The 18849-nt window shown below is 41.3% G+C and overlaps 2 protein-coding genes across 6 annotated transcripts in view; one reads left to right on the top strand and one right to left on the bottom strand.

Moving 5' to 3' along the window:
* Positions 1–7306, bottom strand: part of SEC24A (SEC24 homolog A, COPII coat complex component) — a 73826-nt gene extending 66520 nt beyond the window's left edge. For both annotated transcript variants that reach the window (XM_047846008.1, XM_047846085.1), the window contains exon 1: positions 6917–7306. In XM_047846008.1, coding sequence (XP_047701964.1) covers positions 6917–7013 — 97 coding nt within the window. In that variant the 5' untranslated portion in view covers positions 7014–7306. The remainder of the gene's footprint in view (positions 1–6916) is intronic.
* The window catches only part of SAR1B (secretion associated Ras related GTPase 1B), a 32784-nt gene continuing 21240 nt past the window's right edge, over positions 7306–18849 (top strand). The window contains exons 1-3 of one of the 4 annotated variants that reach the window (XR_007149564.1): positions 7306–7540; positions 14961–15007; positions 15937–16226. The gene's annotated coding sequence lies outside the window, so the exon portion shown is untranslated. Of the gene's footprint in view, positions 7610–14960; positions 15008–15875; positions 16227–18849 lie in introns of those variants that run through there. The other 3 variants (XR_007149552.1, XM_047846272.1, XM_047846193.1) reach the window with 3 other exon arrangements.

Genomic DNA, 18849 nt, shown 5'->3' with positions numbered 1-18849 from the left:
GAATGCTAAGCAAATTATAATTTTAAAAGTTTCTTCAAGAAAGCCTACTCAACAGTCACAAAAGCACCCTGAATAAACTACCCCTTTCATGCAAATTTAATAGTAAAAGGAAGAGATGTAGTCTGGCATGGTTTCCCCTCAAATTTCAGGTAAGAAAAAGACTTATGATCTTTGTATTCTTAAGCAATTCATTCATGAATCCATTCAGCAAATACATATGGAGCTAATATTTACCAAGGACAGTTTATACTTTCCAGCTATCATACATGAATCCAACCTAATGACCAGTTCAAATTATTTCATGTAAGTATAAAAAAAAGAGAAAAGTAACCAAGTATTCAAAAATATCACATTTTAGCAGGGCCTGAATAGCTCAGTCAATTGAGCATCCAGCTCCTGATTTCAGCTCAGGTCATGATCCCAGGGTTGTGGGATTGAGCCCTGCCTTGGGCTCTGTACTGAGCATGGAGCCTTAAGATTCTCATTCTCTCTCCCTCTCTCTCTGTGTCCCGCTCCGGCACTCACTCTCACTTGCATCTCTAAAATTAAAAAAAAGAGGGGGTGTCTGAGTGGCTCAGTCGGTTAAGCGTCTGACTTCGGCTCAGGTCATGATCTCATGGTTCGTGGGTTCAAGCCCCACATTGGGCTCTGTGCTGATAGCTTTGGATTCTGTGTCTCCCTCTCTCTCTGCCCCACTCACACTCTCTCTTGCTCTCTCTCTATGTTAAAAAAAAAAAAAAAAATTAGGGGCGCCTGGGTGGCGCAGTCGGTTAAGCGTCCGACTTCAGCCAGGTCACGATCTCGCGGTCCGTGAGTTCGAGCCCCGCGTCAGGCTCTGAGCTGAGCTGATGGCTCAAGAGCCTGGAGCCTGTTTCCGATTCTGTGTCTCCCTCTCTCTGCCCCTCCCCCGTTCATGCTCTGTCTCTCTCTGTCCCAAAAATAAATAAACGTTGAAAAAAAAAATTAAACAAAAAATAAAACTAAATTTTAAAAATCATTTAAAGAATCACATTTTAGATAGCAATACATTTCTTAAACCTTGAAAAGTTCCTTTTTTGTGTGTATGTGGGGTTTTTTTTAGACTATATTTATCTATTTTGAGAAAGAGAGTGCACAAGCAGGGGGAGGAACAGAGAAAGAGGGAGAGAGAATCACAAGCAGTCTCGGCCCTGTCAGCACAGAGTTTGATACAGGGCTTGAACTCATGAATAGTGATATCACGACCCGAGCCATAATCAAGAGTCAAATGCTTAACTAAATGAGCCACCCAAGTGTCCCAGGTGTATATGCTTTTAAATACAACAGGTTTGAAGGGCAAATTAAGTACTGGGAAAATTTTTTTGATTCATCACGTCACCCCACACATCAAAATATATTCTGATCACTTAAAGAGCTGACTAACTGAAACTACAAGTGCAACAAATGGATGCTACTGAATGAATACAACTTGTGGGTCAGTCACTAAAAATAAGGGCTTTAAGGAAACAATGGAAAGAGAAAAGCAAATGCAAGGAATTTAAGCGGGAGGAGGCTCAATTTCAGGATCTAGAAGACATTTATGAAATGTGATGCTGAAATCGTCAAAAAAATTGACTATATACTAACAAAAGTAAGGGTCAGGTCATATATTAATTATAATCCAAAAGAAAATAAACTAGGTGGAAGGTTTAAAAAATATAAGCAAATACTTACTACAATTATATGCATCCACCTACACAAAGAAATACAAGAAAATGTTCTGATCCTTGATTGAGAATCTAATTTAAGATGCTAGGTCCCGGGATTCAGAGATAACAAACCAGATAAACTCAGTAACAGTGTTTAAATGAGACCTCCTAGGTTTGAAGCTAGGATCCACAATTTATTATCTGTGTGACTTTGAACTAGTTCCTTGCCCACTCATTACAGTTTCCTCGTCAGTACTTAACAGTTCTTACTCCATAGGGCTGTTGTGAGGATTAAATGAGATGATGCAGATAATGCAACCTAGCACTGGGCATGGAGTAAGTAAACAATAAATGTTAATTCTTATGGTTACAATTGTCTTTCAGGAACTTCCAGTCCATCAGCAGAGACAGACAAGAAGCTGAACACCTTAAGTTTTCATAGACATATACAAACACTTTATGGAAGTCCAAAGTTACTGCCCCCCACTGAAAACATGAAAGGGCCACAACAATCATTGCTACAGACCACATACCAATTTTATTCATAGCATAGTTTAATCATGACAAAAGACTTCTTATGTCAAGTACACAGGCATAAACATGGTTTACATCATTGTGAAACTAAAAAACATCTACATTTCCATCATGCCTACAATAGAGATAGGAGCACAAGTCTTAGCATTTAAATTGATGACCAAACAATACCAGCCCCGCCCCAGCAAAATTCTATTATTTTAACTGCTAATGTTGTAAAAAAAAAAAAAAAAAAAAAAAAAAAAAATCCATGGAAAAATTCACCAGAAAAGGAGTTGGAATTAAGCTCTAATCTTATACTAAGTGAATACGGATTTAGTGAGTTAAATTGCAAAATACCCAATTCTAAAACTTTCATTCAATAAAACTGGTTAATTTCTAATATGCTAGACACCATGTGGAGAGCTAGAGAAAGGATGATGTGCAAAAGCAGATAAATATCCTTGTTATCACAGGATTTACAGTCTAGCAGGCAGACAGATGTTATTTTATAAAATAACAATACAACAGGAAAATCTGGTTGGGACAGAGAAGGGCAAATATCCTTCTCACCTTTAATCTACATGGGAAAAAGTGATTATTACATAAATATTGCAACACATAAAATTAATAAAACTGCATAAAATTAATAAAACTTGCTTGCCTTAGCAAGCTGACCCAAATAGTCAATTAAACTGCTAATTAAAAGTGGGAGTCAGGGGCGCCTAAGTGCATGGTCAGTTAAGCGTTGGACTCTTGGTTTTGGCTCAGGTCGTGATCTCACAGTTTGTGAGTTAGAGCCCCACATCCGGTTTCAAGCTGACAGTGCAGAGCCTGCTTGGGATTCTCTCCCCCATCTCTCTCCTCTTCCCCAGCTTGCACTCGTGCACACGCACTCTCTAAATAAATAAATAAATTAATTAATTAACTAACTAACTAACTAAAAAAAAAAGTGGGGGTGCCTGGGTGGCTCAGTCGGTTGAGCGTCCATGATCTCACAGTTCCTGAGTTCGAGCTCCACATAGGGCTTGCTGCTGTCAGCATGGAGCCTGCTTTGAATCCTGTCTACCCCTGTACCCCCCCGCACCTCCCCAGCTAGTGCTGTCTCTCTCAAAAATAAACATTAAAAACAAAAAAAGTAGGAGTCATGAGGAGCACCTGTCTGCCTTAGTCCATGGAGTATGTAACCCCTGATCTCAGGGTTGTGAGTTCAAGCCTCACACTGGATACAGACATTACTTTAAAAAAAAAAAAAAATCTTTTTAAAAAAATTTTTAATGTTTATTTTTGAGAGAGACAGAGACAGACACAAAGACAGAGACAGAGACAGAGCATGGGTGGAGGAGGGGCAGACAGAGAGAGAGAGAGACACAGAATCTGAAGCAGGCTCCAGGCTCTGAGCTGTCAGCATAGAGCCTGAAACAGGGCTCGAACCCACGAAATGCAAGTTCATGACCTGGACCAAAGTTGGACACTTAACTGACTGAGCCACCCAGGTGCCCCCAAAAATATTATCTTAAAAAAAAAAAAAAAAGGTGGGAGGAATGATTTGCCTTTAACCTTATTACATACTAATGAGATGAAGATATGCCAGTTCAAATAGTCTTACAGTTTCACTGTCAATTTTTGCAAAGGAAATATGTGTACACAAATCTATACAGGCTCAGAAAAACATGTCTAGACAACCTTTAGATTGTAATGCCATGTAACAATCCACTACAGAAAAAAAATGTCTTGTGTGTGAGGAATTATGTAATATAATGACACCATAGGGGTGCCTGCAAGGCTCAGTCAGTTAAGCATCTGACTTTGATTTTGGCTCAGGTCATGATCCCACAGTTATGGGATCAAGCCCCAGGCAGGGCTCCATGCTGAGTGTGGGGCCTGCTTAAGATTCTCTCTCTCCCCCTGCCCCTCTCCCCCAAGTTTAAACTCTCTAAAATAAAAAAAATAATAATAATAATGGGGCACCTGGGTGGCTCAGTCAGTTAAGCATCTGACTTCGGCTTAGGTCATGATCTCACAGCTCGTGGGTTTGAGCCCCACACCAGGCTCTGTGCTGACAGATCAGCTTCAAGTTCTGTGTCTCAGTCTCTCTCTGCTCCTCCCCTACTAGCACTCTGTCACACTCTCTCTTTCAAAAATGAAAAATTAAAAAAAAAAATTAACAAAAAAATGACACTATAAAATATGATACAAAGTTACAGAAAAATGAAAAACTATTCAGTCTTTTGACTATCTAAAAAATATCTGAATATTCAACTGAACTGTAATATGTAATTTAAGAAAGCTACCTTAGGAGGTACAGTCAGTGGTGTTGTAATAGGGTTGTATGGTGAGAGATGGTAGCTATACTGGTGGCGAGAGCAGCCTAAGACAAAGAAAAGTCCAATCAGAATGTTGCACACCTCAAACTAATGTAACATTATGTGTCAACCACGGTTTTTAAAAGTTACATTAAATCTAAAGCATACAAATATTCAAAAGAAGGGCGCCTGGGTGGCTCAGTCGGTTGGGCGGCCGACTTCGGCTCAGGTCATGATCTCGCGGTCGGTGAGTTCCAGCCCCGCGACAGGCTCTGGGCTGACAGCTCAGAGCCTGGAGCCTGTTTCAGATTCTGTGTTTCCCTCTCTCTGACCCTCTCCCATTCATGCTCTGTCTCTCTCTGTCTCAAAAAATAAATAAACGTTAAATATATATATATATTCAAAAGAATATTTAAGCACCAATAACTGCCTTAAAAGAGTTAACCAATAAAATTAGATTCCAGCACTGAACTTTTTTCTTTCACCTTCTAGAGAAAAGCCTTCTCCAATTCTCTATCACATCCCTACTGACTTTATTATTAGTGGGATGAACAAAGAAACCCAATAGAGGTCATTAGCCACTTTACTAGAATAATTCTACAAAAAAATTTTAGAAATGGAGATTATAAAGACTTTCGAAATTGTATCTTTAAAAAGTGTATGTATTTGCAGTCCTATGATTTCCTTTCCTAAGTGAATCCCTATTGGTCCTGGGCAACCTGTGTACAGGGACTGTTTTCTTATTCTCTTTTACAGTCCCAAGGACAGAACTTAAGAGATGTGTAACAAATGTCCGTGGATAGGAATAAATCATCATAGTGACAACATCTTTTATACTACACATTGCAGTGGCTAAATTCCTTTAATGTTTCAAAATTATCACAATTACATATAAACTTACACGCATATTTGCAGGATTTGCCATTTAAAACTCATGTAAAATTGCAATGTATGGATTGTAAGAAAAAGCCACAGCCACAGGACATTTTGCTTAAGTTTTTTTTTTTTTACCTTAAAGTGAAAGTCTTAAAATGATTTCATCCCCACCGTAAATGTTACTAAGTAGTCTAGAATAAAACAGTTTACTTAATCTGTTACCACAAATATGAGAAAGAACAATTCATTCAACTTAACACCATTACAGTACTTATACTTATTCCTGCTTCTGCCTACAAACCTGCCTACTCATAGACATTTTTAAAAGTCTTTTAGAGCCTTCTTTGTAAAGAAAACAGTAGTCTTCTCTAAACATAATGTAAATTAGCTAATATAATCACTGGCTATTTTCCAGAACTTCACAACAATCTTAGTTTCCAAGGAGTAATTTATTTTAGTTTTATTCTATTAGTTTTCTTTCCACAAGTCAAAGATTTATAAGTAAATCAGTAATTTGGCAAAATCAGATGTTGGCAAAAAAATCTTTCTTTCTCTACTATAATTATAGTAAGCTTAGCAAATCACAATGTAGGACAATGTAAAGAAGCTCAGAAGAAGCATAAAACTATACAACTCTCACACCAAATGACAAATTGTAGTGCCACATTGTACGCTGTGGAAGGGAGGTTCAGAGGTGTATCTAACCACTTTTTTCAAGTGAGGTAAAGACCTCTGTAAATCAAACAAGAGATTTAATATTTCGTTCCTCCAAAACTGGAAAACTGAACACGTGGCCTAGGTACAATTTGGGTAAAATTTTGGAAGAGATGAGCAGGCCTTAAAAGAGGACTCCCAAGGGGTGCCTGGGTGGCTCAGTCGGTTAAGCGTCCGACTTCGGCTCAGGTCATGATCTCACGGTTGATGAGTTCGAACCCCACGTCAGGCTCTGTGCTGCCAGCTCAGAGCCCGGAGCCTGCTTCGGATTCTGTGTCTCCTTCTCTCTCTGCCCCTCCCCTGCTCATGCTCTCTTTCTGTCTCAAAAATAAATAAAAACATTAATAGAGAGAGAGAGAGGAATCCCAAAAACACCATCATTCATTCATCTCCTCCAATTCCGACTAAGACCCCCACCCCACTGCAGGCACTGCGGAACTGAAAATAATCAGCCCCCGATCTCTGCTCTCTGGAAGACAGGGTGAAGTGGCACGGAGGAAGAAAGCACATAAACAGGCACTATGAGTCTTGTATGCGAGTTCTGAGGTATGCATCGAATCTGTATTTTTCATCTATGTATACCCAGGGTGTTACATACAGCAAGTGGTCATTAATTGTTCAGCGAACGAATGAATAAACATGAAACATCAACAAGAGCCCCGGGTTGCGGCTGCATATTCACCGCCGTCTCCTTGGCCTAGGCGCCCACCATCACCCGCTCATTCCCCCGGCCGGGAGGTTACCCTCTCCTCCGGTTGCCACAGGCAGCTGCAGTAACCAAAGGTCAGCTTGAACTCGGACCCAGGCTGCGCCAGCCGCCCGCCCCAGGGCTGTACTTACCGTTGGTGTAGAGAGACCCCGAGGCCGAGGCGGCCCCGTTCTGGGCCTGGAGGCCGGCTGGGGCGCCGCCGGAGATCGGTATCCCCGGCTGGGACATGACGACGGTGCGTATCGGGGTTGGAAGGGGCTGGTCGGGGTCTACGACAGCGCCAAACCAAAGAGGTGAAAGACCACTGCTGGAAGCGGAGGGAAGGCGCTAACGACTCGACTGTAGCGAGGAGGAGAAAGGGCGGTGCATCAAGTGTTTAGGTACAGCACGGCATTCTTCCCAGCCGGCCAGCGGCCACAGCTTGGCCTGGGAGCTGAGGTTTGGGAGTCAGACCGGAGAAGCCGAGAACACCCGGCTGAAAGGCGGCAGCCTAACGAGAAGAGGCCCCGGCCGGAAGTGGCTGTCAGCCGGGAGCCGCGCAGGCGCAATAGGGACACGTGGCACTTCCGGCTCCGGGCTCGCAGCTGCTGTTGATGTCGGTGCGCAGTCTTCTCCCCTCGGGGCTGCCCAGAAGCCACCTGACAGCTCCGGGTGTCCCAGCCCGAAGTACCGTGCTAGACTTCCCCAGCCACGTCACTGAGTCTCACCGTCGGCCGGAAGTGGCGTGTGTCACCTCTACGGAAATCCCCACCGTGGTAAACGTCATCTCGCCCGCAGTGCCGGGATCTGAGAGCAGTCAGGGCTTCAGTAGCTGCTTTCCAGGGGTAGGACTGACACTGCCTCTCCTCTTGCTTTTGTGAAAATTACCAGAGACGACAGACGTCAAAGTCCTCTGTTGAGACAATACCTCTGGTAGCCGAACCGACTAATATTCATTGCAGTATTTCATTTTACATTTCATCACCATATTACAGGTGTAAATTTAAAGGAGTGGCTTTTTTTTTAAGGGAGTAGCTAATTATGTACGTGTGTTAAAAATGTAATCAAATCGGTAGCAGGGGTAGCTGAGTGGGCTTAGGTCATGATCTCGCTGTCCTGAAATGGAGCCTGTAGGGGCCTCTGCACTGACAGTGTGGAGCCTGTTTGGGTTTCTCTCTTTCCCTTTCTCTCTGCCCCTCCTCCTGCTCTCGCTCGCTCGCGCTTTCTCTCTCTCTCAAAATAAAAAAAAATAAAAAGATTTGTGTCCTTTAAAAACAAAAAAGTATAATCAGGGCGACTGGGTGGCTTGGCTCAAGTCATCATCATCTGCTGGTTTATGAGTTGCAGCGCTGCATTAGACTCTGTGCTGACAGCTCAGAGCCTGGAGCCTGCTTCAGTTTCTGTCTCCCTCTCTCTCTTCCCCTCCCCCGCTGACGCTCTGTCTCTTTCTCTCTCTCTCAAAAATAAACATTTAAAAAAGGGTAATCAAATCAAGGAGGAAGCCTTTGTTTTTTGACTAGAGGACACCAACTAATTTTAATTTTGAAACTCACTGATTCATAGAGTCATGCGAAGGTTCATTAACAGCACATTTAAATGGCAGTTTTATTTCCTCTTCTAGGAGTTTACAGTAAGGTAAAGCATTCAAACTCCCTTTTGGGGCAAGTAGACTTTTTTTTTTTTTTTTAAACTTTTGAGGCCAAAGGGAAGTAGAAACCGGAGTGACTGGATAATACAGTTAATTGATGATCTTGGTAATCATTTTAGCTGCCTTCATTCTAGTTAGATTTTTCCTGCTCTGAGCTGATGATAAAGCTCTTCTTTAAATTATAGATTTGTACTGTTGATTAAAATGTCATGCCAAGCGTTTTGCAATCCGTGAAGGGAGAAGTACATCTTATTTAATTCATTTAATATCAAATGCCTGCTCTGAAATACACTTACATTGTATAATGTTAAATTACATACAAAATAAGCAAGAGTTAAACCACTGTGTCAGGCCTGGAAAGTAAACCGTAAGAATTCAAATAATAAAGGGTTAAATTTTATCCTAACCCTGTTTTTATCATTTGCCTCAGTACCTTGTTAAAAATGTTATTTGCTGTGTGTGAAATTAAACAAGATACAAACAAGTACAAAGATTTCTTTCGGATGAAGATGAAACTTTTGGTCAAACTTTATTGCTTTGTCTTCAAAGGGACAAATGCTTAGACCTGGTCTCAAACTTGCAGTAGTTTGAGCCTGGTGGCTCAGTTGCTTAAGTGTCCGACTTCAGCTCAGGTCATGATCTCAGGGTTCGTGAGTTTGAGCTGCACATCAGGCCCTGTGCTGACAGCCTGGAGCCTGCCTCAGATTCTGTGCCTCCCTCTCTGCCCCTACACCATTCTGCCCCCCTGACATTCTGCCCCCCTGACATTCTGCCCCCCTTTCTCTCTCAAAAATAAATAAACATTTAAAAAAACACTTGCAGTAGTTTAATTTTTTTCTTTTTTTTTTTAATGCAACTTCTTAAATGGTTTATTGACCTTGGCACAGGAGTTTGATTTGGTTAAATCAAGCTTTCTTTGGACTTTGTTCTGTTTAAGCAATATCTTTGTGTTCGGGGGCGGGGGGAACGGTAGAAAGGATTAACCATTTTAAGACATAAATCATGGCTGGTTAAATCAGGTTAAACGCACATAATATGTTAGTGCGTTTTCTAAAATTTGTTCCACCTGTGTTGTTATTCTACAAAAAACTGGTTAAGTCTTTCAAATGTTTTTTACATGTTCAATGTAGTCAATTTTAAAATACTGAGAAGAAAAGCAACATTTGTCATCCGCCTACCCTCAGGGACAATAGGAAGTTAAGTTTAAGGAATTGAGGTAAAAGCATAACTTAAAAAGTTAAGTAATTATCTTATGAAGTATCATCCACACATTGTCAGATTATTCTCTGACTTCTTTTTTTTCTCTCTGACTTCTTAAAGCGTAGGTACATAAACATGAAGCAAAAATTATTAGTGCTATTACCAGTTGTTAAGGTTATTGTTTTTATTTTGTTTTGGTCAACTACCTGTACCTACCCTACAGTACTGTATGTTTTTCTAAACTGATGTCAGTAACATATTCTACCTCTTTATCCTTGTTTTCCAGAACAACAGGACCCTTCTGCCACGTATATACCATTCATATGTATATGAATCAGATTTTCTGCACATAATTTTCAAAGCCTTCAACCCTACTTTAGATTATAAACAAAAAAATAAGTGACACTAAAGAGTCTCAGCAAGGAGACAGCACTATACAAAGAATATTCCATTAAAGTTGATTATTTATTTAGACCCAAAAGAGGTAGACAGCATTCCTAATAAAATTTGCAAGCATGCAGAAGTGGACTCCAGCTCACACACTAGGGCCCCTTTGCCTGCCTGCTCATCACTGTTGAATTGTCAGCTGATAAATAGGAACAATTCTGTTTACTTTTCAGAATAGGGAGAATTCTTTTAGGTCCTTTAATTATTTAAAAATTGGTCCTATTTCAAACAAACAAAAAATGGTTTCAATTACAAACAACAGGTTTGTTCTGAAACTCTCTTGTGACTCCATTTTAAGAACAGTTCCTTTAGCCTCATTTGCCTATGACAGGACATCTGTTTGTATCTAAAGTCAGTAGCTCTGAAGCTACATCACAAGAACACTCATCTCATCCTACACCAAGCCAGGAAATCACATTGATTTCTTTGAAAACTTTTCATCTTTATGTGGTTCTTGCCATTCTCACTGCCCACAGATCAATTTTCATCATCTTGCACTGGAACTATTAGGATAGCTTTTCCAGTTTCCCTCCCTACAATCCATCCTACATGTTGAATTGAGCTCCTCAATACTGATTCTGTCTTTATTTTCCTGTACCCCAACACCTGTAATGCTCCCTGTGCCTGTTCCATCAAGTTTCTCTGCATGGCTTTTCTCATCTTGCACTCAGTAAAATCCAAAGTCCGACTCCACCTTCAGGGTCTCACATGACCTGGCCCTGCTAACTCTCTGTCTTCTTCCACATCCTCTCTCACTCACTCCATTGCAAACACCCTTGCTATTTCTCTAGCTACTCGAGCACAAGCCTTCCTTTTATACTTATTTCCATTACTTCGGGTGGTCTTGCCCAAGATACACATTGTGGCTCAACCTCTCACCCTTTCAGCCTTTATTCAAATGTTACCTTATTGTTCAGCCCTTCTCTGAGCACCTCAGCATACCCTTCCTGCTCACTCTATCCCACCCTACTTTTTTTTTTCATTGCACTTCTCCTCAGTGTTAAATATTTGGGTCTATGTTTGTCTTTCTTCAGTGGAATAAAATTCTGTACATATCCTGCCCATTCTAACGTAATTTTGATTTCATATCTGTCTTCTTGTTTAGAGTGTCAGAGGGACCAAAGACTGTGTCCTTTTCACCTCTGTATTCTCAGCACTTCGCTTGGGGCCTCACCCTAAACAGGTGTCCATTAAATGTTTTTGAATGAATAAATTTAAAGTGTCATTTTTTCCCATCTTATGACTGTTTTGCCCCTAATTAATTCACTACAAGTTCATATTTCACATATTGCCTAAAGCACATTACTAGCACTTGTTTATAAATTATGTGGTCTTTAATTCTTTTAAGTTATAACTTAAATTCTTAAATTCTTTTTTAAAGAATATTTTTAAGTTCATTTATTTTGAGAGAGAAAGAGAGAACAAGCAGGGGAGAGGCAGAGAGATAGAGATAGAGAGAGAGAGAGAGAGAGAGAGAGAGAAAGAGAATCCCAAGCAAGCTCCACACTGTCATCACGGAGTTCAAAGTGGGCTGGAACTCATGAACTGCGAGATCATGACCTGAGCCGAGACCAAGAGTATGACTGTTAACTGACTGAGCCACTTAGGTACCCCTAATTCTTTTAGGTTCTTAACTATTATACTACATTGTACCCCATATAATACAGTCTTAATAGTATAACTGGCCAGGCCCCATCTTCCCAGGAAACACTGGAAGTACAATATCAAATCCCAATTTGTTTTCCTTTTCTAACTCCAAATACATCCCTCTGTCCCTACACCCTCTACAATACCCTCACACCACAGTATCAGAGATCTGAAATGCAACTTGCCCTCTAAAACCAATCTTTTCATCATACTTTCTGCTAAATGACCTCACCAGCTCCTTCATTCATTGCTTAATTAATTCATTCAACAAATATTGATTAAATGTCTTCCATATGCCAGGCACTTGCTAGGCACCAAGCAAAAACATAACAGGACAGACAAGGTCTCTTCCTACTGTAAATTTTACAATGGAGGAAACAGAAAAGAAAAATGTATATAAATATATGTTTTTAAGAGTACAATTTGGTGAGTGCTATTGAGGTATCGATACTCAGAGAATAACAAGTAGAAGCCTGATTTGGATAGGAGGTGACATTTAAGATGTGATCTAAAGGATGAGAAATCTAGCTATGCAAAGAGAAAATGGGAAGAAGGGCTCTGGCAAAAGGGAAGAGCACCTACAAAAGCACGGAGGCAGGAATGAGCTTGCTGTGGTGAGCAAGGCAGAATGGCAAGAGACAAGATTAGAGGAGTAGAAGGGGCCAGAGCCACAAGCAACTTATAAGGCATTGTAAGGAATTTATTGGCTTTGGGAAGCAGTTGAAGAATTGTAAACAGGGGAGTAATTTGATCCAATTCATGCTTTCAAAAGAATGCATTAAAAAGAAAATCCAGGGCACCTGGCTGGCTCAGTTGGTGGAATATTGACTCTTGATCTGGAGGTGGTGAATTTGAGCCCCACATTGGACCTAAAGATTACTTAAAAAAAATCCAGGGGTGCCTGGGTGGTTCAGTTAAGCATCTCGCTTTGATTTTGGCTCAGGTCATGATCTCAGGATTTATGAGACGCAGCCCCACATAGGGCTCTGAGCTGAGCATGAAGCCTGCTTGGGATTCTCTCTCTCTCCTTCTCTTTCTGCCCCTCCCCTGCACATACACACATACTCTCCCTCTCTCTCTCTGAAATAAGTAAATACTTAAAAGTTAAAAAAAAAATCCAACAGCTGTGATAATAATTGATTTCAGGGAAAAGAATGTAGTTTTTGCAGTAAATCAGGCCAGGGATGCTGGCTATCTCAGTGAGGTAGTTATAGAGGAAAGAGAAGTAATCTATGTTAAAATTTTGAACTTTCATATCTCCGCACTTTTTGCTATTAACATGCAATCAATACCGAAATCTTATAGGTTCCAACCTTTACAGATTCTCACACACAATTCCCTATTTCTCTGTTCCCACTGACCAACCCAGGCTTTTGTTACCTTTCACCCGCATGATTGTAGCAATCTCATTACTGATCTCAGTTTTCAGTCAACCCATTCCAATACAACACACACACTACTGCCAGAGCAAACTTTCAACAACAGCTCTGACCATGTTCCTTCTGTACTCAAAACCCTCAAAAGGCTCTATAGTTTGGGAGCCAAGGTCCTCAATAGTCCAGCCCAAATCTACCCAGTCAGATCAAAATACTTGCCTGATGCTTTTCCCATTTGTCTTCCTTTTGTATGTTATTCTCTCTCATATCATCTCTTCTGGATATTAATCCCCATTTTATATATACATGAACTTTATTGGCTAGTGATGTTAGAAGCTAGAGGTTGTGCTCTTTTATACTCTATTATACTCTATTAAAAATGCATCCATTGGGGTGCCTGGGTGGCTCAGTCGGTTGAGTGTCCAGTCTTGGTTTCAGCTCAGGTCATGATCTCACTGTCATGAGATGGAGCCCTGCGGGGGCTCTGCACTGACAGTGTGGAGCCTGCTTGGGATTCTCCCTTTCCCTCCATCTGTGCCCCTCCCCCACTCACGCTGTCTCTCTCAAAATAAACAAACTTTAAAAATGTTTTTTAATTAAAAAAAATAAAGTTGTCAATTATCCTACCAGAAAAAAAAGAAAAGATCGGGGCGCCTAGGTGGCTCAGTCGGTTGAGCATCCAACTTCGGCTCAGGTCATGATCTCACTGTTCGTGGATTCAAGCTCCACGTCGGGCTCTGTGCTGACAGCTCAGAGCCTGGGGCCTGCTTCAGATTCTGTGTCTCCCTCTCTTTCTGCCCCTCCCCCACTCATTCTCTGTCTCTCTCTATCTCAGAAATAAAACATTAAAAAAAAGAAAGAAAGAAAACAAGAATTTATTCTGGAATAGCAGAGAATTTCATTTCCAGACACAACCTAGGGCTTTGCAAGTCTAGAGAACAAAGGAGGACCCCTCTTTAGAGAAGAATGGCAAAGTTGAGAGGTGGCTATTATAAACAAAAAGCCCATTGGAATAAACTGGGAGTTCTAACTGTAGTGGCTTTTCATTGGCTGAGTTGTGACAGTCTCTCATTGGCTGGACTATTGCTGAACAAAGAAAAATTCTTCCCTCCTCCAGCTGTGGTAGTAAAATATATGCTTTTTCCTATTGGGAATGCAAGGTAAGTCTCTTCCTGCAACTGAGGAAAAGTGGTAGGGTATGAGAGCCCTCCCTTCTGGCCTCCTGATTCCATTTTAAATGGGGTTTCCTTTTCTTAATTTTCACAAATCAAACTGAATTCAAGAGTAGATAAGTGGAAAGGAGAGTAGACTGGAACAACAGGTTTCTCTAGCTCACATCAATGGACTTTAGGGAAAATTTTCAATTTCTTAAGGATAAAAATGTACCTAGAATCCTTCATGTTATGAATGAATCACTAACTCATATGAATTGAGTACCTATTGTATGCCAGGCCCTGAAAATAGGTTCAAGAGAGGAAAAGGCAGATATGAGGAAAAGCTCAGGAAGCTTACAGAATGTCTGTTGGGGAGACTTTTCAAAAATAATCATACATATTTACTTGTACAATTATAAGGTAACTTGAATGTAAGGCGAATTGTACAGTTGCTGGGGAAACCTGTTAAGAGAGAGATTAACCAAGTCTGTGAGGGAGGTTCTGACCAGAGAGGGCTAAAGATTGTAAATAATGCAGCTAGGTGGGAAGGAGAAGTTTGGACAATTTGTTCTGACAGAAGAAATGACAAATATGAAGGAAAAACACATGGGCTGAGCCATTTCCTGAGGCTGTATCAGAAAGGGGGACATCCAGTTATAGATTTTGTTGGGAATTTATCGAATAACCCATTCTTTAACCGTCATCTCCTGTTCCCCTCTCCTAGAATCCTGGCTCAAGAGCAATCTTGAGAGCATCACACTTCCATTCAAGGCACGCAAGTATTTTTATTTAAACATATTTAAGGGTGGTAACGTTAACCCATTAGTGAAGAACAGCCGAGTCAAGACAGTCTTACTTAAAGCTCAATACCTAGCATCTAGCACATTATCTGGTACATAATAAGCTTTGTAAATTACTTGTCAATTCAAGAAACTCGTGTACTTTTTTTTTTTTTTTTTAATGTTTATTTTTGAGACAAAGAGCGCGCCCCCGCGAGAGCAGGGGAGGAGCAGGGAGAGAGAGAGGAGACAGAGAACCCCAAACTGGCTCTGAGCAGTCAGCGCACAGCGCGGGCTCCAACTCACAAACTGTGAGATCGGGACTTGAGCCACCCAGGCGCCCCTAAACAGGTATACTTTAAAAAGGTACTTTAAGCGGCACCTGGGTGGCTCAGTCGGTTGATCATCCGACTTCGGCTCAGGTCATGATCTCACAGTTCGTGGGTTTGAGCCCCGCATCAGGCTCTGTGCTGACCGCTTGCTTAGAGCCTGGAGCCCGCTTCAGATTCTGTGTCTCCTTCTCTCTCTGCCCCTCCCCCGCTCACGCTTTGTCTCACTCTGTTTCTCAAAAATAAATAAATGTAAAAAAATTAAAAAAAAAAAAAGATTTATGGGGCGCCTGGGTGGCGCAGTCAGATAAGCTCCGACTTCAGCCAGGTCACGATCTCGCGGTCCGTGAGTTCGAGCCCCGCATCAGGCTCTGGGCTGATGGCTCAGAGCCTGGAGCCTGTTTCCGATTCTGTGTCTCCCTCCCTCTCTGCCCCTCCCCCGTTCATGCTCTGTCTCTGTCTCAAAAAAAAAAAAAAAAAAAAGATTTATATAAAAAAAAATAAAAAAGGTACTTTAAAAGTCTATTTTTGAAAAACGATTGTCATGGATAATTTTCCCAAGCTAGAGATTCGCGTTTCTTTCTCTGCCTAGGCCCTCAGGCCTCGGAAGCCCTTTCGGGCGGAAGTGGGGACACCAGGTTGCGGGAAGGCTGGCCCCAACCACCAGGCTCGCTCAGCGTGGGGACTGGCGGCGGAACCGCGCGAAGGCGGAACTTTGGACGGGTGGAACTGCGGTCCTGCGGACCGTAGGGAGTGAAACACCCCCCGGCCCGGAAGGACCTGACGCGAGCTGGGACCTCGGCAGCCATCGCGCTTTGCAGTTCGAACTAGGAGGGTGTGGAATCGACGCCAAGCGAGGAATTGCGATCTCTCCAGTAGCAGGTGAGTGGCGGTCTCTTCTCCCGGTAGAACCGACAGGCGGCTGGCCGCTGTGGACCCTGGGGAAAGCGCACTTTTCGGGCCTGGGCCCACTGGGGCCCCTGCTTGTGGCCAGGCAAGAAAGGGGTGCCTGTTTTCCTCTCTGGAATCTGCCGGCACTGAGGCGGAGGGGTTCCTTTGCTGCTCCGCAGGGGCCGCCCTGATGGTCCGCTGCACAGCACACCTGCTGCTGTCAAACGGTGCGTTATTTCAGGAAAGAACGAGAGGACTCTGCCGTAGGCAAGCCCTTCTTTCCCCTCCGCCTCGGTGTCCTCACCTGGTAAGGTGAAGGCTGCAGGGATCTCTGACAGCTCAAAACCCTGTGACGTCGTGTGTTTTCAGTTCTCCCAATTCGTGTGGGGGCAAAGTGAAATTCCTTACTAGTGCAAGTTAACGTTTGTTCATAGTCCAAGTCCCAGTTGCGTGGGGGGAAAGATACACAGTTGGGTGAAAACTGTAATGATTTATAGATTGTTCCAAGATTTTCCAACTTAGAAATTTGTTTTGACAACAGCTAAAACCGTGACCTCTTTGGCTGAAAGAACCAAACTCATTAGGAACGTAAGGTATTTGGTACATTGGGCAAAACGAGGTGAAGGAATACTTTTAACTTTATAAATTAAACCTAATAGTATTTGCATATTCATCTATCAAGCTCACTATTACCACGTGTCCTACTCTGAAGAATATCCTATGTTCACTGTTAAAATACCGGTTAAGAGTATGCCGCCTTGAAGCAAATGAAAGAGAAGGAAACATTTACTGACTTTCCTATGAATGTGGCGCTAGCCACAACAATCCACTAAGGAAGGTAATGGTATTATCTCTGGTTTACAGATGAGGAATAAAGGAAGATTTACAATTTGTTAAAAATTAGTGGTGCTGGTATGTCAAAGCAAACTGTGTATCTAATATTGCTTTAATGATTTACATTCATCACCAAAATACTCTGAACTTTAAAAACTAAGCTTATAGTTCATTGGCATTTCCTGAGTTTGCAGAAAAGGAATGTTTTGCTTTTATTTTAGAACTGTTAGACAAGCATTGTTAGTAATTAGGAGGATTAGCATTTCAAAAAAAGTACGCTTTAACTTTCCTTTCACTTCAAGCAGGAATTGAGACAAAAGATTAGGCTATCAGAAATGAAAATCACTGCCACAGTATTTGAAACTTATAAATCAGAATTCTGTAGTAATGAGTCATTATTTCTTCACCCTTTTCTTTAACCATACTTGGCTGATACTTTAATGATTTCTCTGCAGAACATTACTAAGCAAATACCTTTAAAATAATGCTGTTGAAAAAATTTTCTTGTGTTTAGCTTTTAGAACAGTTTCAGTTAAAAGTATTTTAAGAGGGTGCCTGGCTGGCTCAGTCGGTGGGGCATGCGACTCTTGATCTTGGGGTGATGAGTTCAAGCCCCATGTTGGGCCTAGAGCTTTCTTTAAAAAAAGGATTTTAAGGACTGAATTTGTCACTAGTATCAATTTTTACTTTCTTAATTCAGTATAGGCAAGTTCAGTACTCAGACTCACAAACTTTATTTGTAATACAGTGTTCTTTCCCCCTTTTAGCACTTAAAAAAAAATCCTTTTCATATTTGATACAGGTTTAACCTTTCAGTGAGTGTCATTTTTCCCTAAAGGAGACTTGAGTTTATACTTATTGTTGATTACATGAATGAAAAAGCCTAATTCCATTATTATGATTGCTATGCATTTAATCCTAAATTTTTTTGAGTTTTCTATTTATATCACTGTTTTCAAAACTTTAAAGGCTATGAAAAGAAAATCTAACAGTTTTAGGGGAAAGTATTTATAGGGCAACATTGTCTTGAAACATTCAATATTGTTCCTGTCCATCCTTAATAATGCACAGAGCCTTTCTGAAATTCTTTAAAACATAGTCAAGCAGAGTTTGGCCTTCTTTATATTTCTGCTACTATCTGAATTCAAAAGAGAAGGGTGCATAATTCCTAAATTAGCTTACAGATAGTTTACTGATCTTAAGGAATTTGTACATGTTTTCATCATAAACCCGATGGAGTTGGGTAGAAATTTATGATTAATTTTTTTCTAGTAAATATCTTTACCTAGAATTGGAGGAAATTATTCTAGTACCTTTTCTGGTTACTGTCAGTGATGTTGTTGTTAATATTTAAAGTAAAATCAGGGGCACCTAGGTGGCTCAGTCAGTTAAGCGACCGACTTCGGCTCAGGTCATGATCTCGCAGTCAGTGAGTTCGAGCCCCGCGTTGGGCTCTGTGCTGACAGCTCAGAGCCTGGAGCCTGTTTCAGATTCTGTGTCTCCCTCTTTCTGACCCTCCCCTGTTCATGCTCTGTCTCTCCCTGTCTCAAAAATAAATAAAATGTTAAAAAAAATAATAAAAAAAAATAATAAAGTAAAATCAGTCATTAAAAATATTAAAACTTGGTGACCTAGGCTCAGTCAGTTGAGCCTCTGATTCCTGGTTTTGGCTCAGGTCATGATCTCAGAGTTAGTGAGTTCAAGCCTCTCATGGGGACACTGTCCATGCGGATCCCTCTTGGGATTCTCTCTGCCTCTTCCTCTATGCTCCCCCCCCCCC

The sequence above is a fragment of the Prionailurus viverrinus genome, chromosome A1, assembly GCF_022837055.1.
Source record: "Prionailurus viverrinus isolate Anna chromosome A1, UM_Priviv_1.0, whole genome shotgun sequence".
NCBI lineage: Eukaryota > Metazoa > Chordata > Mammalia > Carnivora > Felidae > Prionailurus > Prionailurus viverrinus.
This window is presented reverse-complemented; position numbering and strand designations above follow the sequence as displayed.